At 41.8% G+C, this 22,252-nt stretch overlaps 3 protein-coding genes across 9 annotated transcripts in view; 2 read left to right on the forward strand and 1 right to left on the reverse strand.

Annotated features, from left to right (window-relative positions):
• The window catches only part of arfgef1 (ADP-ribosylation factor guanine nucleotide-exchange factor 1 (brefeldin A-inhibited)), a 52,496-nt gene extending 44,269 nt beyond the window's left edge, over positions 1-8,227 (forward strand). For all 3 annotated transcript variants that reach the window (XM_015015370.1, XM_015015381.1, XM_015015390.1), the window contains 14 exons: positions 259-410; positions 1,157-1,329; positions 2,040-2,200; positions 2,303-2,433; positions 2,628-2,757; positions 2,866-3,001; positions 3,182-3,320; positions 3,858-3,930; positions 4,055-4,217; positions 4,315-4,454; positions 4,546-4,717; positions 4,802-4,940; positions 6,320-6,437; positions 6,786-8,227. In XM_015015370.1, the coding sequence (XP_014870856.1) occupies positions 259-410; positions 1,157-1,329; positions 2,040-2,200; positions 2,303-2,433; positions 2,628-2,757; positions 2,866-3,001; positions 3,182-3,320; positions 3,858-3,930; positions 4,055-4,217; positions 4,315-4,454; positions 4,546-4,717; positions 4,802-4,940; positions 6,320-6,437; positions 6,786-7,007 (2,049 nt within the window). In that variant the 3' untranslated portion in view covers positions 7,008-8,227. The remainder of the gene's footprint in view (positions 1-258; positions 411-1,156; positions 1,330-2,039; positions 2,201-2,302; positions 2,434-2,627; positions 2,758-2,865; positions 3,002-3,181; positions 3,321-3,857; positions 3,931-4,054; positions 4,218-4,314; positions 4,455-4,545; positions 4,718-4,801; positions 4,941-6,319; positions 6,438-6,785) is intronic.
• A 152-nt stretch (positions 8,228-8,379) lies between these two features.
• LOC106935097 (centrosome and spindle pole-associated protein 1) lies at positions 8,380-16,301 on the reverse strand. Of its 5 annotated transcripts, none has more exons than XM_015015409.1 (24): positions 15,972-16,301; positions 15,807-15,895; positions 15,624-15,718; positions 15,426-15,503; positions 15,068-15,169; positions 14,631-14,989; positions 14,437-14,514; positions 14,013-14,107; positions 13,839-13,935; positions 13,575-13,632; positions 13,255-13,502; positions 13,062-13,162; positions 11,760-11,845; positions 11,506-11,653; positions 11,208-11,291; positions 11,058-11,116; positions 10,779-10,922; positions 10,595-10,699; positions 10,408-10,506; positions 10,182-10,289; positions 10,032-10,092; positions 9,723-9,845; positions 9,363-9,489; positions 8,380-8,663 (listed from the first exon to the last, which is right to left on the reverse strand). In XM_015015409.1, exons 2-22 carry the CDS (start codon positions 15,856-15,858, stop codon positions 9,724-9,726), a joined length of 2,379 nt encoding a protein of 792 aa, XP_014870895.1. In that variant the 5' UTR covers positions 15,859-15,895; positions 15,972-16,301; the 3' UTR covers positions 8,380-8,663; positions 9,363-9,489; position 9,723. The 5 variants fall into 5 exon arrangements, with proteins under 5 accessions (XP_014870895.1, XP_014870904.1, XP_014870890.1 ...); XM_015015418.1 differs by having other exon boundaries at positions 9,723-9,842; positions 13,255-13,505; XM_015015404.1 differs by having other exon boundaries at positions 13,255-13,505.
• Positions 16,302-16,808: 507 nt separating this feature from the next.
• On the forward strand, positions 16,809-21,910 carry cops5 (COP9 signalosome subunit 5). The gene is made up of 8 exons (XM_015015438.1): positions 16,809-17,121; positions 17,583-17,817; positions 18,666-18,794; positions 19,592-19,657; positions 19,785-19,870; positions 19,959-20,070; positions 20,796-20,944; positions 21,679-21,910. Exons 1-8 carry the CDS (start codon positions 16,985-16,987, stop codon positions 21,773-21,775), a joined length of 1,011 nt encoding a protein of 336 aa, XP_014870924.1. The 5' UTR covers positions 16,809-16,984; the 3' UTR covers positions 21,776-21,910.
• The last annotated feature ends 342 nt before the right edge of the window (positions 21,911-22,252 follow it).

The raw sequence follows: 22,252 nt of genomic DNA on the forward strand, positions 1-22,252 counted from the left end.
GGTTGTTTGATTTAAGATTAAAGAACATAAATATATTTATTTTTTCCTATTGAAATAGCGATAAACATTTTATTTTATCTGCTCACCCAATTTAGACGCTTTTATTTTGCCTGATTCAGTTGCTCTTTCTTTTAAATAATCATCTTCTGTTCTAAATATTTTATGTTGAACAGCTTCTCTTCTTTCCCCCAGTTTGCTCTGATGGTTCATCAAACAGAAAATGCCGAATTCGAGAAATGTTGTTTTTCTCTGCTGCAGGTTGGCTGCAATCCCAACGAAGATGTAGCGATTTTTGCCGTCGATTCTCTCAGGCAGCTGTCCATGAAGTTCCTGGAGAAAGGGGAGCTGGCTAACTTCCGCTTCCAGAAGGACTTTCTGAGGCCGTTCGAGCACATCATGAAGAAGAACAGGTACGAACCCAGAGCCACCGGCTCTGAGCCTCTTCCTGTCTTTTCCTCCCTGAAGCTATGAGTGGATTTGTTTTTTTTCACTCTGACTCCTGTCAACATTTCAGCTGACCCATTTCAGTCTTCTTGCATTACTTCTCCACTGAATTCATATGAAAGGCTCTTTTTTTTCCCCCCTTCTGTTTGGTTTGAGATGGTTTTTAAGTACAAACCAGACAGATTTATTTAGCTGGTGATTTTGAAGCAGCGTGCATGCAGCATGTGACAAGCTAAAGCCTGTATCACTGCAACACATTTCTGACAAGAACCAGGAGTTTAAACAAGAATCCGCTCACAGAGGGCAGCGGGGAGGAGACGGCTGGCGGCCATGTAAACCGGGCAGAGCGTGGAGTCCATTAGAGTCGTGTGTGTGTGTGTGTGTGTGTGTGTGTGTGTGTGTGTGTGTGTGTGTGTGTGTGTGTGTGTGTGTGTGTGTGTGTGTGTGTGAGACAGAGAGATGGTTACAAGAGGCAGAGATTTCCTCCCATTCATGCTCTCTGAGCAGCTACAATTGCTTGTCACTATGGCAACAGTTGCTGCAACAAACCAGCTGAGCTCAAGCTGTAATAACCACTTTACCTTAAAATGAGCCTGGGGATTTTATCAAGTGCTTTTTCAGCTAATCTGCATGAATAAACAGACAAATTATCATCATTTCAGTTGATTTGACACATTCACATGCCATCCCCCCCCTCTATCTGATCTTGCAGGTCTCCCACCATCAGAGACATGGTGGTGCGCTGCATAGCTCAGATGGTGAACTCCCAGGCTGCCAACATCCGTTCAGGCTGGAAGAACATCTTCTCGGTGTTCCACCTGGCGGCGTCCGACCAGGACGAGAGCATCGTGGAGCTGGCCTTCCAGACCACCGGCCACATCGTCAGTGAGTCCAACACTCCTGTGTCCAAACTCGTTTCATGTCGTCCCTTCAGCCATGCGGCAGAAATGGCAACTCAAGCTTTATGACATCATATGTTAAAGATGCTTATATCCATTTCAGGATCAACTTATTTTGTAGCTGCTGTGTGTATTTGATTGGTTAAATTGAACAGGAAGTCATCTTGGAACCAATTAGTTTTGACTGTAGCGGCGTTAGCTGATGTTTGAGCAGCTTTAGTAGAAAGGTAGAAACAAAATAACTACTTCTATTCACGTCCAAAAGAATTCATGTTTCCTCATATTCTTTTGTATATGAACAAATATTATTTCAATCAGATATTTAACGATATATTTAAATAATTACATCTATATATATTTTTAAACGTGCTAATTTTATGAATATTCAATCCCTCAATGGGAGAGGCTTTGTCTACAGACACCCTAATTAAAAACATTTCCTGTTTGATTTAATGAAAAATAACAACAGGTCTTGAATCCTTTATGCACGTTTGTAATATTTACATAGAATAAATTATGTATACTTTCAAAAGAGTTCAGTTTATACGTAATCACATCGTCAGAGACGAGCCTTTAGCACCTTACGAACAAATCTGCCAGCTGGTCAGAAGATCTGATTGCACATTAAATCAAAGTCTGTTTTTATTGACTTCTCTTCTCCTCCGCTCGTGTGCTCGCTGTTTACATCTCCCTCAGCGAATGTATTCGAGAAGCACTTTGCAGCCACCATCGACTCCTTCCAGGACGCCGTCAAGTGTCTCTCGGAGTTCGCCTGCAACGCCTCGTTCCCAGACACCAGCATGGAAGCGATCCGCCTCATCCGCCACTGCGCCAAATACGTCTCGGAGAGACCGCAGGTCAACGTCGGCCGGATGAAGTCTGAATCCTACCTGTAAAAAATAAACATAAAAACACGAGGATTCATTTTGAACTCGTCGTTTCCCTCATCCCCCCGGCAGGCCTTCAAAGACTACACCAGTGACGACATGAATGTAGCCCCCGAGGACCGGGTGTGGGTGAGAGGCTGGTTCCCCATCCTGTTTGAGCTCTCCTGCATCATCAACAGGTGCAAACTGGATGTCAGGACCAGGTAGGCGGGATTAACCCTCCGATCGCAGGCCTCGTCGCTTTGACTTTTCCACATTTTGTCACATTACAACCACAAAGCTGTTGCTATTTTAAATGCAAAACTGTTTGTAATTGATGTAAAACAAGAGAAAGAACTTGCGTATGTGTTTTTAGACCTGCGTTGTTTAACGAGTGTGTTTGCGTTGCTTCTTGCAGGGGCCTCACGGTGATGTTCGAAGTGATGAAGACCTATGGGCATACCTTCGAGAAACACTGGTGGCAGGACCTGTTCAGAATCGTCTTCAGGATCTTCGACAACATGAAGCTACCGGAGCAGCAGACCGAGGTAACGGGCGAGTCTTTTCTTCCCGAAGCTTCTTTGTTTTAGTTTGTGCGTGTGTGTGTGTGTATGAAGCACGCTCACTGACGAGGCTTTTGTTGTGAAAACCTTCAGAAAGCAGAGTGGATGACCACTACATGCAACCATGCACTTTACGCCATCTGTGACGTTTTCACCCAATACTTTGAGTCCCTCAACGGCCTCCTGTTGGATGACATCCTGGCTCAGCTCTACTGGTGTGTGCAGCAAGGTGAGCAGGCTGCGTTCGCGTTTTCACCAGATTAAAACAAAAACGGATGATTTTTACGGAAATGTTCAAACTGTTTATTTTATGAACCTGTACTCCAAACAAAATTAGTCCACATCGTGATTATCATAAACTAAACAATAATAAAATCCGCTTCCTGCGTCTCTGCCTCTTCGCCTGCAGACAACGAGCAGCTGGCCCGTTCGGGCACCAACTGCCTAGAGAACGTGGTCATCCTCAACGGGGAGAAGTTCTCCGCCGAGACCTGGGACAAGACGTGCAACTGCATGCTGGACATCTTCAAGACCACCATCCCCCACGCGTAAGCCGACGCGCCGTCCTCCTCAGCAGGAAAACTCTGTGGGACCCGGATTTGAAGTGAAGCTGCTCAAACGGGCAGTTTGATGCTTGAAAATTAGTTTGTAGAACAAAATCAAGCTCAGTGCTAAAAACTAGTGGTGTTTAGTATAATAGAATAACTTTTTCATGATTTCCCAGGTCTGGATAAGTACGGAAGAAGAAAATGTAGTATCTAAATTTCTTTCTTTTTGGATTTTCTTTTCTTTTATTTTCTGTATTTGGTTTTTTCTTTTTCTTTTTTGTTTGTTTTTTCTTCCTGTCGTTTTTACTTCCTTTTTTTATCACCTTAGAAGAAACAGGCTATTCTGATGTACAGTACATAACATAATAGGTGCTGAGATATTCTGCTTGCAAATGCACCAAAAATACACCAAAAGCTAAATCCGTATTTTTTGTAACAAAAGCGGTTTTAACCTTGTTTTTTTCCTATCGACAGTTTTGACATTTTCACCAAAAAAACTGATGTGATTTCTTCTATCAATTTTCTCTGGTTTCAAAGGTTGTTGACGTGGCGACCGGCAGGAGCAGAAGGAGAGCACTTCGCAACACACAGCCTGACTGACAAACAGCTGGTGAGGAAATCTTTTGTACGGTTTATCCAGGACATGCAGATGTCGTTCTTTTCTGATCCTCCTCCTATTTTAGGCTTATTTATATTTGTTGGATAGCGGTAGCTAAAATCTGCTTTGATTTCAGGACTCCATATCCCAGAAGTCTGTGGACATTCAGTCCCGCTCTGACGACCAGCACTCCATCAGCAGCGGCGACAGGGCCACCGCCATGGAGAGCCGCCGGCAGAGTCAGCACAGCTCGGCGTCGGGCGTCTTCGAGGACGGCTCGAGAAGCAGGACCTCAACGAGTGAGTCGGCCATTTTCCACGAATACTAATCCCTCTCTCTGCGTTTCGTTTCCCATCAATTTGTTTTCTGACGAACGTTTCCTGTTGCGTCCTGCAGAGATCCAGGAGCAGCGCTTGTTCTCCGCCCTGCTCATAAAGTGCGTCGTGCAGCTGGAGCTGATCCAGACCATCGATAACATCGTGTTTTTCCCCGCCACCAGTAAGAAGGAGGACGCGGAAAACTTTGCAGCTGCTCAGGTATAAAGTTTGAGTGACCCGCACGACGACGAGCTACAGCCATGGTGGAAATATTAGCGAGTAGCTCTATAAACCTTTATTTAATTTGAAGCGGGACGCCGGGTGTGCCGCGGACGTCCAAGTGGAGACGCAGGACCAGGGGATGTTCCGCTATCTGACCTCGGAGCAGCTCTTCAAGCTGCTGGACTGCCTGCTGGAGTCGCATCGCTTCGCCAAGGCTTTCAACTCCAACAACGAGCAGAGAACGCTGCTGTGGAAAGCAGGTAGGAGAACGGAGGCTGCGTCGGGGGACTCGAGGCCGGCACTGCGGATCTCTTAACGGGTTTTTCCTGTGTGCGTTTTTGGAGGTTTCAAAGGCAAGTCGAAGCCCAACCTGTTGAAGCAGGAGACCAGCAGCCTGGCGTGTGGGCTGCGCATCCTGTTCCGCATGTACACGGACGAGAGCCGACAGGACGCCTGGGAGGAGGTCCAGAGGCGGCTGCTCAAGTGAGGGACGCCTTCATCTGCTGAGCATTTACCACACTCGGTTTAGCATGGAAAGGATTCATCATAATGTTAAAATAATCATCAACTAATTTAGAAATTGATTAATCGTTTACTACAGCTTGGAGTCAAAAAAGGCCATTTGCTGTAAGAGCAACATGCGACAACAACTGAGCCAAACCTGTACAAAAAAAATACACATTTTGCATTTAAAATAACCAAACCTCCTTTGTCTGTAAATATGATCCACACAACTCATCTAGTAACTTTGCTTTAGCTTCACCTTGTTTAAAAAAGAAAAAACCAGCTCCTTTAACTATTTAATTAGCAGCCATTCATAATGTCGCTACGTTGATCAGAAAGGCTTGAGCTTCACACATTATAAATCTCAAAGTATATTCCTGCATCCTTTGCACAAATGAGCAAGTGTGTGTTTCTAAAGTTGTATAAAATAAGCTCAAGTGGTTAAATGGTAAAGATGCAGAATGAGACATTTTTTAAATCTGATTTTTCAATTAATTGTCAGAATAACTAAATAATTAACAGCTGCAGCCCCAGTGCTGCTCATTTGAGGACAACAGGACGCTTCTCCTCCATTATATGAAAAATTATCATTTTATTTACTTGTGTTTTAGCTCCTCTTAAAAAAAGCTTCTTTGAATTTTTTCTAGTTGGTTTGTCACTTTTGTAAAATAAGTTCCAGCTCCAGTGTTTTTAAGTCACATTTTAGTTGCAATGTTGTAAAATCTGAGGTCGTTCTTTCAATCCCTGGTGTTTTTCTGCTCTGCTGTGTGAGGTGAAATCTGTCCTGCTGGTTAAAATGTGTGTTTGATGTTGCCTGCTACTCCAGATTAGGTAGAAAAGTGTAAAAAAAAAAAAAAACAGCCAGCAGGAGCTCTGCTTCACTGTTCCCATAAAGAAAAGCTTTATAGATCCAGAGGAACCAGAATGCTGCTTGTGATCAGCACTTCTGTGATTGCATCAGCGCCACTCAGAGCCTTCATCCTGTTCGTCTTTCTGTTCTGACTCATCCTCCTGTTTTGATGCCGATATTGATGGTGATCCAAAGCAGAACACTGGCTTATCTCTCCCACTTCACTGATTAACTTTGAGAGAGACGAAGATGATACCAGATAGGGGGAATTGGCGTAAAGGGTGGCTGAGTGTGTGAGTTGGATCAGTTCGGGGTGCAGAGCTGGAGGAGGATGTGGAGATTCAGTCACCTGATGGAAACTGGAGCAGGAGAAAGTCCAGGTTCTCCTCAAGGTTTAATAGACGACTCAGTGAGCAGCTTCAATGAAGAGCCTTTATCGTCATCATCATTATCATCCTAGTAGTTCCCTGTTGTGTTGATGTCTGTGAAATGTTTCCGTTTCGCTCAGCGTTTGCAGCGAGGCGGTGGCGTACTTCCTGGCTCTGACCTCGGAAAGCCACAGAGAGGCCTGGACCAACCTGCTGCTGCTCTTCCTCACCAAGGTGCTGAAGATCAGCGACGAAAGGGTAGGAGACCAAAACACGCCCCGGATTTAAATGAAGCGAGACTTTTAATGATAACGTTGCATTAACAAGATCAACAACCGCATTCAAAATGTTAAAAAAAGTTCAACTTTTACCTTTTGTCAGCCACAAACTCGATTGTATTGTAAAACATCAACACAAAAGAAAGCCCCTGCATGCATGGATCCATTCAATGTTGGGATATTTTGAGCTAAGTAGCCTAGAAGAACCTCGACACACACAACCTGCACACCAGCGTTCCTTCTTTATGTTTAAGATTTGTAGCAAAATAAGAGAAACTTTGAGAGGCATTGATACTGTTGGATTACCTCTGACCTCTGTGTCTTTCAGTTCAAGGCTCATGCATCCAGATACTACCCCCTCCTGTGTGAGATCATGCAGTTTGACCTGATCCCTGAACTGCGGGCCGTTCTCAGGAAGTTCTACCTGCGCATCGGCCTCGTCTTTAACATTGCACAGCTGCCTGAGCCCGAGCCGGACCCCGAGCCGAGGCGTGCGGAGCCAGAAACAGACATGGAGGTGGGGGAGGAAGCCGGGGAGGAGGCCCAGTGATGCTGCGCCCTCCTCCACCCCTCCGCCTACTACACAAACCAACCCACCGCAGAAATGTGCGGTTGTGCTGCGCCTCCTCAGGGCCCCTCCTCAGGGCCCCCCCACCTCACCCGCTCTCCCTCTCTTCCTCCTGTTGTACGACAAACACTTTAACCTGATTGGTTGGAGGGTGAAAGCCCCGCCCCAACACTCTTGACCCTCACAGACGGAGTCGTCTGCTTCATCGTTAAAAAAACAATAATGTCTTGCACCGGGTGTAGCGACGCCTCCACTGGATAAAACTACTGATCAGCAACTGACATGTACCCATATCTCTGATCTACATCTCAACACGTGTGCTTCTTACTGTGCGTTTAAAAAAATAAAAATAAAAAATGAAGAATGAATGATTTCAGCTACATGCAAAATACTCAGCAACTCTGAAATTTCTCTCTCACACATGGCTGACGATCTCTCTGCACTGCGGACGGCTAACATTAGCGTTGGTTAGTCTCTCGGATGAAACTAGTTGTACAGATCTGCCGCTGTGTAAAATAATCTTATTATAATAATAATAATAATAACAACACTAGATTTTGTTTATTTTTCTCCTGGACTTTTTTTTTTTGTTGTTGTTGCACTTGATCTTGTTTTTGTTCTGTTTTTTTTTTTTTTTTTTCGAATGCACTGGAGATTTTTCTTTTGTGATAATTTATTTGACTGCACCACCTCCCCCTCCTGATTGTCCAACACGGTATGATTTGTAATTAAACAAGACTGTGGAAAGTGAAGGGTTAAATTATTTCCATTTTTATATGTTCTTAAGTTTTTAACAAAAGACGTGACGATAACTGGGCTTCTGGAGCCGGAAGACAAGGAAGCAAACTGATGCTAGCTGCTTTATGAAGTCTCTATTCTAATTTCTGTTTTCATGTGAGTTTAGTTATCGCTCTACTGTACAAAAATCAGAAAACTTGATAATATATTTGGGTTGTTTTTTTGTTTTTTTGTTTTTTGGTTTGGGGAAGGATATATGTATAGAGAAAATTACAAATGTTAGCCGTGCTTTAAGTGTAAATTGGATGCATTCCTGCTCATGGATGTAGAAAACTAAATGTATATGATACAGCAATGTAAAGTTTTCTATCTCGCAAAAGATTATGTACAACTTTCTGTACGATACATCATCTGGCATTCTAATCAGGTTCTAGGTCAATAAAGTTTTTGAACTTGGTTGATTTGAATGAAGAATCGGTGAGTTTTAACTTTGCCAATAATCAGTCGCAGTTCAGGTTTAGTTTAAAAGTACATTTTAATGCATGAATTTAAAAAAAATGCTATAAGAATTTACAGACGTTTTAAGATTATCTTGCATTTACTATGTAGTTAGACTTGTCCCCATGAGTTTCCTTATCTGCAGCTATGGAAACATTAAGATTTCAAGCCACAGTAAATGGAAACACCCTGTGGAGTCCGACTCATGGGGAACTGGATGATGTGGCATTTCTGCCAGGGCGAAGCATCCAGCCTGCATCCTGAATTTCTAATTTGTTTTGGTTTTGTTTTTTGGTTGGATGTGAGCCGGGCTTCAGCCAGGTTTCTGTCCTCCGAGACGGAGATGGATCCTCCACATCGCCGCTGCAGCTCATGCGCCTGTCCGGCTCACGTTTTGTGGGGCTGCACAGTAAAAGAAAATTAAAAATATATATATTAATCTGTTTAGGAAAACTTTTAAAACGAGAAACAGATTTTTACTGCCTGGCCTGGTGCTATCTCCACCCTGCAGCTGATGAGGCCAGCAGACTCCCTGTATCGCCACCAGCTGCTGAGTGGAGCCATGAGCTGCTGTTGGCTGCCGTTTCTCTGGCAAAGACACAAAGTGCTAAGCTGACCCTTCGACTGCTGGAGGAGAGCACTGGAGGGTGCAGGAAGCAGCTCTTCCTTTATCCCCCTCCCTGCCTGATGGTAAAACTGCTACCAGTGTCTTGGAAAATAAACATATCTGAACGGATTTTCTGATGAAACGGGTCAAAGCTTTGTCTTTCTTTCCTCTAGCGAGACAGTAACTCTGCCTTCTGGGAGAATGGATACTTCATTCTTGCGAGTGAACTCGACTTTCTGGATAACACCAACGGATGGCATGTTTAACAGCTTCATTTCATAGCTTGTATTCATAAGTAGTATTATTGTATTCTCAGTTTGCAGAGTTAAAACGGTTGGATCTCGTAGAGATGAGAAGCAAGTGTTCGGCTAAAGGGACGTATCGAACTGAAAAGCCTCTGGAAAGTGGGTAGTATGAGGAAATCAAGGCTCAGATTTGCTGCCCTTAATTCTATTCGCAGTGAATTTAGGTATCAAGACTGCAAATACAAGTACCTCTAAGGAAGTTGAAGTCCCACAAGTTTTTCTTTTCAGGAAATCCAGGAGCAATGAAGGACCCATAGTTAGTACTTCAGTAGATTTGACGTTTGCAGATTCAAAAGCCTCGGCTTTGGATCATCTTCTATACGTGAGTGAAATAGATTTGATAAATTTGGAGAAAAAAACTTACCATACATGGTTTTAGGAAAGTTGCAGAAGAAGTTAGAAGCTAAAACTTGTCAACACTGGTAATCTGCTCTGATGAGCTGCCCGGGTCAAGTTCTTTTACCCATTCAGAGAACAAAAGCATTACTGTATTTTAACGAGACAGAATTATGCAGGCTTGAACATCTAGTATCGACTATATGACCGTACTTCAATGCTTGTGCAGGTAAGGATTGTGAGCCTCCTCCTTCAGCTGAAGCTCCAGCTGTCTCTGTTCTCTCCTCAGAAACTTACGGAGGGTTGACAGCTCTCTGATCACTTCCTGTTGACCTGCTGGAGGTCACAGTAACTCGGGATTAAAAACATGGGGGATGGTGCGCAATTCTAGTGCGATTTAAAAAGTTTTACACCCTTGAACTGTTGCCACATCCTCAAAAGATCCATTAATATCTGACAAAATGTGAAATAAATTTTCTACGGGATTGAATATTTGTATCCAGGTGTTTATGTCAGACTCACCGGGTATCGAAGGCTTCCTCTCAGGAACAGGTTGGATGCTTGGTGCTGATACAATACGCTCCTGGAAAAAAAAAAAATTGTTTATTTTTAAGTTCCATACAATGAATTGACGACTTTGAAAATATTTGCGTGCACTGCTAACCGACTTACAATTCTTGAAGTAGGTGAGCTCATGTCAGATGACGGACTTGGTGAAAGACTAGTTTGCTTCCTCTGCAAAGTTGGGATGGGAGGAGACGGCTCCCTCTGCAAAAACAACTGAGAGAACACACAGTCCATCTTTGACTATCTGTTTAATAAAACCACAAATTTCCACGTTTAGTGCTGTTTCCGCCTGAGGATCAAACCTTCACCCCAGTCTCACTTGCTAACTTACAGTCCTTGGGGTAAGCGGTCCCATGGCAGATGAAGGACTTGATGTCACATCATTTGAACACTTCCTGTGCCACACTGGGATGGATTGAGATTCCCGTCTCTGTAAAAAATAAAAAAAATTGAGTCAATTTTTGATGATCTGTGCCAAATCTATCAACAGATTTCCTTTTCCTGGTAACATCTGGTACCTCATTTGGACGAACACTCTGAGGTGCATTGTGATGTTTCCGCTCTTTGCCGAGAACCTTCTCGATGTCATGAGTTTCAGCTTTGTTGCTCTGTTTGCCTTTGCTCTGCGGAGAGAACGACAGGCGACCCTCTGGCGAATGCGGCGTGAGAATGAAGCTGGTGTGGCACTGTGCGAGCCCTCACCCTCATCTCTTTTTCTCGCCTCTTCTCCTCCTCGTACTGCTGCTGTATGCGGACCCTCTCCATCGCCAGCTTCTTCTCCTCGTCCTCCTCGGCAATCCGAACACGCTCTCGCTCCTCTGCCTTTTTTCTCTTCCTCTCCTCGATCTGTTTGAATGAATTGACAGGCTGGTGAAATAAAACTGACGCAGTAACTTTCATAATTAAAAGTTTTCCAAAGGGAAAGCTTGCTCCGCTAGGCTTAATGAATGCAGTAAGTCCCTGTAATCCTCCCTAACCTACCTGTTGTCTCAGTTCCTCTGTGTACCTGTCCTGCTGCAGAGGCGACGGATGACTCGACTCTACAACATTAGACATGAGAAAGTTGGGGGGGGCAAAACCGGAGAAACAGCCAAAACACAAACATGTGGACAGAAGTGATTAAGCAGAGACCTTGCAGAGAAATTGGAGACTCCAGCTCTGCTCCCAGAGAGGTCATCCTCTTATTATTAAAGCTGCGCATTTGATACAGGTCACCTGGAAACGGAGACGGAAAAATGAACAAATGAAGAGTTCCACACCGAAATGTTCAGCTAAGGTTTACATTTCAAGACAAGCAAAGAAGAAAAAGAACTCAACTCAGATCTGATTTTAGTTAGACTAAAATTCAGCAGATACGCTAAATTCTGACTTACTAATTTGTAAAGCAAAACTTGTAGGAAGAAGAAGCTTCAAGTTGCAGTCGACTTACTGACAAGGTTTCCGTGTTTGTCTCTAATCGGAGCTCCTCCTCCGCCTTTTCCCCAGGGGTCGTACACCACCAGCTCACCCTCCTGCAGAGCAGCCTCTCTCTTCTTCTTCTCCTTCTCTCTTTTTGTCCATCCTTCCTTTTCCGTAACCTGAACAGAGAACGCCCGGATGTTCCGTCCCAGTCACCGGTGCTGTGCTGTGTAATGAACACATGTTTTTGTTTTTGTTTTTCTTTGAGATACAGTAATTATTGACCTGCCGTCTTGGTGCCTCTCTGTATCTCTCGGTGCTCTCGCTCCGTTGGGAAGTCCCACATGTCTCCTTCTGCTGAGCTCCTCCATCTGTGAAGATAATTCAAAATAAGATACGATTAACTAAAATAGCGTAACAATTTTGTGAGTTGTTACTAAGTCATAGCTGGTAATATTACTCTAATATCAAGGTTTGTTTTAATGTAAGATGAAAAAAGTGAAAAGGATTAAATATTTCTAAACAGAACCTGCTTTATAAAAAGAGAACGGTCTGGTTTTACGTCAATAACAGTAGACAAATGAGCATTTTAAACATTACTTCCTGCATCTTGCAGAACTATTTATACTCCTTGATTTTTTCATGCTTTCATGCTATAAATAATAACTTAGATGTATTTTATTAGGATTTTGGTGGCAGATCAACACAAACGAGTGCATGACAATAAAGCAGAAAAAAAGGACGTTTAGTTTTCCAATGTTCTTTCCAATAAAAAATCTACAACAAAAATAATCTGAAAAGTACGGTGTGCATTTCTCTGATACCTGGTACCTCTAATAAAGCTAGGAACCCAGAGCAACTCCTGCCTTTAAGGTCATTAAATAGTCTGACTGCATGTAATTCAATCTCTGTATAAAGTCTCCTGTTCTGTGGAAGTTGTTGCTGAACTGGAGAGCTCCTTCTGTGGCATCCCAGGTGGACAAAGAAGCGTTAGCACAGATCCTTCCTTACAGCAGCTGTTGTTTTGGGGTTCATAATCATCACTGCTCCAAACGTAAACGCAGTAAGTGTTGTACCTGCTTGCCTTATTTGTACAATTTTTTTTCCTTTTCCTCAAAGTGATCTGTTGTTTTTGAACAGACCATCCCCATGGTGAAACATGGTGGTGGCAGCATGTTGCTGTGTTGGGGAGGTTCCTCAGCAGAGATGGGGGAAATGAATAGAGGGCAATACTTGATGAAAACTTGTTAGAGCACGTAAAAGACTTGAGCCTCCAAGTCTCCTTGCAACAGAACGAAAAGAAATGTATGTATAATTTTTGTTCAACTTCACAACCCATTATTGTGTTGGTCACACTCATAAAATCTCAACAAAATATGTTGTAAGGTGACAAAATGTGAGAAAAAAAAATCAATATTGATGCATAGTTTTGCAGGTTATTGTAATTAAAACAGGAAAACTGAAGGCTCTGGGCTGTGACAATCCATACTGTAAAAACTGACTTTAAGATACCGTGACAAACACACCAATCATCACACTGACACGACATCGCATGCATGACTGAATGATGTGACTGTGATACTTTACTCAGGTATTGGTTAGAATAAGGATCCTGCTTTCTGGGTCCTTCATACCAGCTTGCATCACCGTTGGAAACTACATGAGATCCAGGAGGAACAACAGGAACCCTGCAAAAACACACACACACACACATACAAAATGTGTTCTCTTTGGTATTCATTTTACTCTTATATACTGAAATAAAGCAACTGCTAGCTACCATGGGATGGCCACCTGCCCTTGCACGCCAGGGAAAGTGTTGCAATAATTAAACGGCGGGACCGCTTGCATCGCTCCCATCCCACACAGAGGCAGCTGGTTGCAGTTTGGACCGAAGTTCGTCAGGGGATTCTGTCCAAGAGTTCTGGGCTGTGAGCTCTCAAAGAGGTTGTCATATTTAGGATCAAACCCCGGGGCATCAGAAACGTCCTGTTCCAAGCTCCGGTCCTGATGAGACGCAGCGCCAATCTGCTGTTTGAGAAATAATTAGACAACCTGAAATGAATATTTTAGTTTTTTCTATAAACGCAGTCCGTCTACCTCTTTCTCAGGAGTTGTAGCTTCAGCGGCACCGAGCTTCAGCACAGACTTCTTCTCCCTGATAACAAAAGGTATTTAGAAACCGTCACATGTTGACACTGAGTTCACTATGCATCCACTTAACCCTAAAATGTTCACAGACACTCAAGCAGCATATAAATTCTTCTTCTTCTTTTTTTTTTTAGATGATCTCCTGCGTTTGATTGAATTCACTTTTACTATGAGTGGTGTTGAGGATTAAATTATAACTCCCTCATTAAAAACTTTTTCTTGTTTTTCTGCTGTTCTGCCATTTGTCTAAGCAGTTCCTGCTTGTACTGCTCCTTCTTCATTTGAACAACGCTCCGTTCCTCGACTGCCCCTGCATTGACAACAACAGATGATCCATCAGCAACACATCTGACGTCTCTTTGAAGCACTAATAACAGTGGACCTTACCGATCATTAGTCCGGTTGCGAGCTCTTTCTCGTCTTGGTTGGCAGTGGGTGTAGATTTTGCTGTTGTCTTCAGGTTCTGTGGTGTTTGACTAATGCTGATCAAAGATACACAAATTACGACTTGCTTAAACTGTTGAGCATTTACCATTTTTATAAGGTGGCGCTTTATTGGCTACGAAAGTTTGTAAAGTGTGTTTTTGATGCCACAATGTCGGAAAAACTAACCTGGAGCAGAAAGTCGTGACGCAGCAACAGCTTAAAGTAGTTACCTTATTATTATAATGATTTAAGTTGCTATTTTTTTTGTATTTTGTCGTGCTTTATTTCTTGAACAATGACAATAAAAGCAATTCTGATTTTGATTTTACTTGAGAGTAAAATATTTTTTGACCTCAAGCAGTCAACAGAAGTCGAGGTTGCTTACTCCGCCTTCCAGATCCCGTCGCTGCTGTTTTGGTCTCGAATGGCAAGGGCCTCCATTTCCTTTATGTCTTGCAAATCTCTGCCACAAAGCCCATGCAAAACAGAGTGCATTCAGTCAAGATGCTATGAATCAATTCCCAATGAAACCCTGTTGAAGTTCAAAGTCATTTTTGACAAAAAAAAAAAAAGCTGCACCTCCTCTGTCCATGCTCAGGGGTTCCCCATTCCTCTTTGCACTCCTGCTCATTCGTGCTTCTGCCTCGCCTCCTACGGGGTATGAAGTCATAGTCCTCCTCTTCCTCTGTGTTCAGCTCCTCCTCGGAGCTGTGCGTCTTCTTCGGCTGATGGACTTCCCATCTCCTTCGCCTATGGCAGCAGGGACTCCAGGTGTCTGGGCTTCCTCTGTAGTCTCCTGCCTCGGTCAGAGTGGCAGCATTTTTCACGGATACGGGACTCTCCCTCTGATAGGGCGGAGTGCTTGTCTGGGAGTTCATGAAGGACGGAGCAGAGCCGGGACTGGCTACGCTTACAGCATCCGATGATTGATGTTCTGGCTGAAAATGATAAATTATGTGGAAATTAAGTCACATTTCTTAAGGTTGGCACTTAAGGATGTATTTCTCTACTCATACCTTAGGGGTAATCAGATGTGCTCCCTTCTTTGCCCTTCTGTTTTGAGCTTGCTCCTGTAGGAAAAGGTTGTATTCTCTCTGTCGCTCTTCTCTCAATCGTTCCTATGACAAATTGAAAGAAAACATACTCAGTACTTTTATTTAAAAGTCTTCGTACCACTGAGTTTTTTTTTGTTTTTGTTTTTTTCACATTTGGTTTTGTTACAACCTCTAAATGTATTGCTATGTTGTGGACATGTGCTTATATGTCATATTTCAAAACAAAGTAGCAAATAAATATAAAGAGGCAAGACAAAGAAGCTTTTAACATTTTTTTCCCCAAGTGAAAACAAGAAAAATGTACAGAACAATCTCCCACCTTTACTGATACCTTCTCCTCAATAGGTAAGGAGAGACCCTGCTGCTCCCCAGGCACATGACTTTTACAATCCTTTTTCTGAAGAAAGCAGAACAAAACAAAACAGTCGATTGAATCCACATGAGCTTAGCGAGAACGGTAAGGAGTTGTAAGCATTTTTGAAAGGCTTTCTTGGATTAGCAGAGAAAATGATCAGACCTTGGCAACATAATCTTTGTACTCCAGCTGCAGCTCCAGCAGCAACTTCTGCTTCTTCTTTTCATAATCTCTTCCCAGAGCAGCTATTCCTGAATCTGGAAAAATACATCTTATGTAGCTCCATGCTAGGCTACTGTAAAAAAAAAAATACTACTTGAACACTTTCACAGACTTGCATAGTACCTGTTTCTAGATTCTGGGTTATTTCCTGAGTTGTTGACGCGGATGGAGGCATCCTGGAGACTTATTTATTGCGCAACATCAGTCTTTGACTGTATACGACAAACACAAACTAAGTATTCAACACTGTTTGAGTATATTCCAAAGCCGCTGTTATGAAGCACATACCTCGGTTTGTTTGTCTGGGTGGTCTTGTCTGTTCCTGCGTCATTGTAGTCGAGAAATATCCCGCTGTCGTTTATAAACACTAAAGAAATTAGTCTTTCTTCATAATAGTCAGATAAACCTAGCGTCTTAGCTTTAAAAAGTTGTTAGTCCGTTTTATAAACGCAAATGAGAAATCCGCTTTATCGAGGCACAATGGATGAAGCGTTGCGCGTTGCTACGGGCAACCATGACACGATGTCCCGACAGACTCACTGCAGTTACCAGCAAGAAACCGTAAACAAAACAAAAATTAGACTAAAATAAAATAAAAACTAAAAGTAACCGGGCATTTAAAAAAAGGTATACTCTGTTATTGTCGAAAAACATTTAAAAAAAAAAGTGTTTTATATATATATAATTGTTTTGTTCATTTTCACCTTTATGTAGTTTAGTATTTATGGAGTAAAGATGTCACTGCATCTTTACTCCATAATAAATGCATGCACATAGTGACAATAAAAACATAGCTGTTTATTAAAGTAATGCAGGCAGAGTCAAAGGGATTCAAAGGATAATACTTGACAAATTTGAGAATATTTTACTTTTCGAGATATGAATGAAACCGCCGCTAGATGGCAGTGTATCCTTAACAGTCAGTTGCGGTCTTCTATGGACTATACCATCTGTTGGTGATGATTGTAATTTAAGAAGAGTAATCCATGCGCCAGTTGTTATAACTCGTAGTAAATCACATAAATATCTTAAATATTACCTTTTTAAATAAAAAAAATTATATCACCGATTTATTAACTGTAGATTGCTGAAGCGCTAAGACAAAAGGTCAACATTTTTTAGTACTGGCACGTTGGTTTCGTCCAACTGTCATGGCTTCCTGAGCGAGTGGATGCTAGGCCCCAACAATCTCTGGAGAAACACCAGTTTTCGCCTTTTATTAGAGGAGGAATTCGTGTTTTGTTTTTTTTGTTGTTGTTTTTTTACACATCAGGTGTCGTGATTGGCCGTTAAATTTCACCATGGCCGGGAGCAGCACGGCTCAGAAAACATGGGAGCTCTCCAACAGAATGCAAGAAGTGCAGAGCATCGATGAAATTTACAAATATGACAAAAAACAACAGCAGGAAATCCTCGCCGCGAAGCCATGGACAAAGGAGTATGTTTGACTGTGTTGTCTGTTTTTGCTGAGCATTTGTGTAAATCGATGTTTGGGCTACTTTGTGTGGTATTTATTCTGTTAGTTCTGGTAAAAAAAAAAAAATTAAAGCTAGTTAAAAGCTAACATGCTGGTTGCCCACTGCAGCTGCAGTTCGTTGTTTGTTTACAAAGGTCTACATTTGAGTTGTGGCTTCAGTAAACATATTCTGAGACTAGAGATCGCCTAGATCTAGAGTCATAATCATATTTATCTCACTTTACAGAAAACATTGTACATGGAACGAGCATTTTTGTAGCCATTTATCTCCAAAGCGTGTATGCAATTCTATGCATGAGTATTTGATTATGGTTATAAAATGAGAGTACGACTTAGAGGAGTGGTGCATTAAATCGGATTTACTGTAAAAACAGTTTAAATAGACAGAGTGCTTATTTGTGATTGATTATTTGTCTCTCCAGTCACCACTACTTCAAGTACTGCAAGATCTCAGCTCTGGCCCTGCTGAAGATGGTGATGCACGCCCGCTCCGGTGGAAACCTGGAGGTGATGGGTCTCATGCTGGGGAAGGTGGATGGAGAAACCATGATCATTATGGACAGCTTTGCGCTGCCAGTGGAGGGGACTGAAACCAGAGTCAATGCCCAGGCTGCAGCCTATGAATACATGGCCGCCTACATTGAAAATGCCAAGCAGGTGAGAAACTGACTTCCTCGTTGGTTAGAAAAATCCAGAATATTCAGGTTTGAAAAAGTAAAACTTTCTATGGATTGCTACCTGATTTTTCTGTGAATTTGTTATTGTGACTCAAGAATAGTTTAGTAAGTAACTTCTTGATCAGAGTTCTTTGTCTTAGTTTGAACAACCAAACTATAAAATAAGCCGCTACAAGGTAAAACTTGCCTTTAATAATTTAATAAACCCAACAGACTTTTTTATACAGCAGTTTATACTTGTGTTTTAGAATAGCTAACATGACGGACATGATGGAGTTACCACTCTCTTTCACTATCAACCTTTGTAAATGGTTAATATTTTAATACTACAAACTTAATTATGAAGTTCTCTATTCTATTCCCATGTGCGGCATTTCTAGTTAACAGGCTAATTATCCCTATTTTATCTGTCCCAGAAGGTTTTTGTTTTTAAAATGTTCTTGTACGTTAGTTATTGAAAAGGCTGCAAAAAAAATTCTCCAAGTAAAACATTAAGAACAATTCAAACGTCAATTTTAGTACTTCTAGTCAGTCGGCAGGATGTTGGTAATTATAAGAATATATTTTTCAATCATTTTTCCCCTCCTCCCAAATAAATCAGTAATTTCTGTCTCATAGATTTTACAAATTTATTTCTGTAAGTTGAAACTTTTGAACGGTGAAAAACCAAAATAAACTCCTAAACTACCAATGATTATGCCGAGGTAGACTTTTTTTTTTTTTTGTCTGTCATTTTTAATCAAAGCCCATGTTTAAGTATTGTCTTGCCATCATTCTTGCTGTAAGTTTTTAACTTTTCGACATTATGCATGCAATCTGGTGTGTTAGGTCGGTCGGTTGGAAAATGCTATTGGCTGGTACCACAGTCACCCAGGCTACGGATGCTGGCTGTCAGGCATAGACGTCAGCACTCAGATGCTCAACCAGCAGTTTCAGGAACCTTTTGTGGCAGTTGTGGTAAGCCAGAAATATATTTTTTTTAAAAACAACTTTTATTTACATACTGTCTTTATAAAGTCATTGAAAAGTTGTACATTTATTTATCTTAATTTTACACTTTAGGTCTTAAATATTTCATTAAGAGGTCTTGAAATATATTGACTTCGGTCTTAAATTCGTACATTTGATGATTTTCAGCTCAAGACACAGGAAGGCACAAAGCTCTCTCACATCAGACATTCAGCTTTCCCTGCGAAAGCTCTCTGCAGCTCAGTCTGTTTTATTGTATTTTAAGCTATTAAAATCAAAGTTTTCATACGTTCCGCTTTATGAAACTTTCTTTCTTAATACACAAATTTCCGATTTAGAAAAGTGAATTTTACTTACTTAAATGATGGAGTGGGTCATATATAAACTAAAAAGGGACTAAATAAGCTACAGATTTAAATGTGAAGTCGCTTATACAGGTCTTAATTCAAATTATCTTTGTATTAACTTTTAAGTCCCTGAAACTTTCAGAATCCCTGATTAAAAAAACAAAACACAACACAACATGTGTAACTGAGAAGATTTATTTATGTCTCAGTGCGGCTTTGTAAGTTGCTCTGTACATTTTTTTTGTTGTTGTTGCAAACATATATCCTTTGTACACCTCATTTGGTACAGCAGCACTTAAATGCTGGCGGCGTCGTATAATGAAGTGTGTATTTTCAGCACACTGACAGCCAGAGTGGGAGGCTCTTGGGGGCCAGATTTGAGCGGTCCCAAGAGGATCGCACGACCTCTGACTTTGTTTCCCCCCCTTTCTACTGTAGATCGACCCCACTCGGACTATTTCTGCAGGGAAGGTCAACCTCGGTGCCTTTAGGACATACCCAAAGGTAAAACGTCTTTACGTTTCCTGAGCCAGTTCGTTTTCTGTTTTAATTTTTATTTATTTTAGTAGTTTATTTTTTTATTATTATTTATATTGTTCATAAATGTAAATAATCAACCTTGAATTTTCAGGGTTACAAACCTCCAGATGAGGGGCCGTCAGAATATCAGACAATCCCTCTGAACAAGATAGAGGACTTCGGTGTGCACTGTAAACAGTGAGTACATTTGCGTTTATAATGTCGCTCTTGCATTCTGATCCTGCCCTCGCGGCTCATATTTTTCCCTCACACGTATCCTATTCAGGTATTACGCCCTGGAGGTGACTTACTTCAAGTCTTCCCTTGATAGAAAGCTCCTGGAACTCCTCTGGAACAAGTACTGGGTCAATACCTTAAGTTCTTCCAGCCTGCTGACGGTATGTAAGCAACTTCAAGAATCAAAATGCGCTCTAATTGTTTGGCATTTTGATTTATGGTTAATTATTAGACTATAACTCATTTGGACATGTGGTCGCCAGCTTGTGATGTTGTGATTTATTGCCGCATATTAGCCAAGTCCCCGTGTTTGTTGGCTTTAGTAATAAGCTGTATGTGAACTTTTTAACACAGTTTAGAAGTAAAGTTGGACGAGATTCTTCACCCCCCACCCGTTCTCCGCAGTTTGGTCTGAATATTGAAAACCCATCATGCCAATTTGCATTACGGTTGTTGTAACTCTGTCGTGCGCTCCTCTAAATACCTTAAACAGACATCAGGCTTGTCCAAGCGGGGAGCTCTTTGACGACGTGGAGGAAGATGAATTGACTAGATGTCAAGAACAAGCTGCTCCGCGGGGGACAGGCTTTGTCAGTTGCTACACTGTCCCCCTCGTCAGGGGCCCCACTCCGAGTCATTGTGTTTTAATTACCTTCTCCACTATAAACACGGCCTCACCTTAAGCAAACGTTTCGCCGACGTTCAGTCATTCACCACGGCTCGCAAAGTGTTTTCAGCAGCTTGTTGGGCAGATTAGTCGCTGTTCTTTATGTGGAAAAATCTGTTGTCTGGGTTTTTCTTTTTTTTTTTTTTCTTTTTTTTTGGCAAATTGTGCATGGGTTAGTTTCTTTGTGTGTAAGTGAATGTTTGTGTGCTGGACGCTCAGAACTCGGACTACACCACGGGCCAGGTGTTCGACCTGTCGGAGAAGCTGGAGCAGTCGGAGGCCCAGCTGGGAAGAGGGAGCTTCATGCTTGGCCTCGACACGCACGACAGGAAGTCCGAGGACAAGCTGGCCAAAGCGACGCGAGACAGGTGGATATCTTTTCATTAAAAAAAAAAAAAATCCATCACACTTTTGCTTTAAATCACTTTACGTTTGACTTAATTGCCTACCTTGCCTTGCAAATGTAGTCAAACTCGTAACATAAGCTATACAGTAATGGAGATTGTTTCTGGTGTGTTTCTTAACTATTTGCAAGTAAAATTATGAAAGTTATAGTGAAGTTATTGGAGTATTTCAATTGGCAATGTTGTTTTCATATTACTGGAATCTATAAAAAGCAACCCCACAGTACACCATTTTTATGTTAGTCTTATGTTTTCAAAAAGTTTATATTTTGTCTAAGTAAGTAGGTGACTTCTGCAGGCAACTGGGTGCACTCTGGTTCATTTAGATTTATCACAGTGTAATGAATTGAAAAAGAAAATGCATTCCTCATTTTCTGATTTTTATGTGTAAAATGTCAAAAACGATGCATCCTTTTCCTTACGTTGACTGTATTTTTACACGCCCTATTACTTAAAGTCAAGTTGTTTGATAAGATGGAATAATTTTACACTCCATACATCTGCCTTTTAAAATATTTAAACAGTTATAACCATTATACATTTGTTCTGCAACTAAACAATATATATTTTTTATGGAAGTCTACGGAGCGATTCTCATGCAGATGTAACGTCTCTGTATTGCCTCCCTCCTTTTTTTTTTTTTTTTTTCCTTCCCGCTGCGACTGCTAACCTTCATTTTTCACTCTGCTTTGTTTCAGCTGCAAGACGACCATAGAGGCAATTCACGGCCTGATGTCCCAAGTCATTAAAGATAAACTCTTCAATCAAATCAACACGTCCAGCAATCAACACTGAAACACAGTTTTATCTCGAAATTATTTCTTGTGCATGACTGGTTGTACTCCTGCTGAGATTACCACCGTTTTTGTTTGAGAGGGTTTTTGTTGAACAAAACTGCAGTAAAAAGAAAATAAAATATTGAAGGCACCATCCTGCGTGAACATATTTTTATGTGCTCTGCCGCGTTGCAGCTGGCGAAGTGGATCATTTGAATAATGTAGTTAAGGCAAACATTACTGTCCAAATACTCTAAACACAGAGTGTGTATTTAGGCCTCTAAATGAAACACGTTTTAGGGCAAATCCCTCTCCAGCAAAACATTTAAATAACCCACTGTGGTCACATTTGGCTCCCACCGCGTCGCAGCATTACATAACCGAATGACGAACTCCAGCTCCTGCACAGGCTCAGCGGGGATCGCCTTGCCCTGCCTGGGACGTCCCTGCGGGGGCTCACACGCTCCGCGCCGCTCGGCCCTCGGTGGCAGACGCG

Source organism: Poecilia latipinna, unplaced genomic scaffold (assembly GCF_001443285.1).
Source record: "Poecilia latipinna isolate Pla-1442-1.1 unplaced genomic scaffold, P_latipinna-1.0 Scaffold71, whole genome shotgun sequence".
NCBI classification, from domain to species: Eukaryota; Metazoa; Chordata; class Actinopteri; order Cyprinodontiformes; family Poeciliidae; genus Poecilia; species Poecilia latipinna.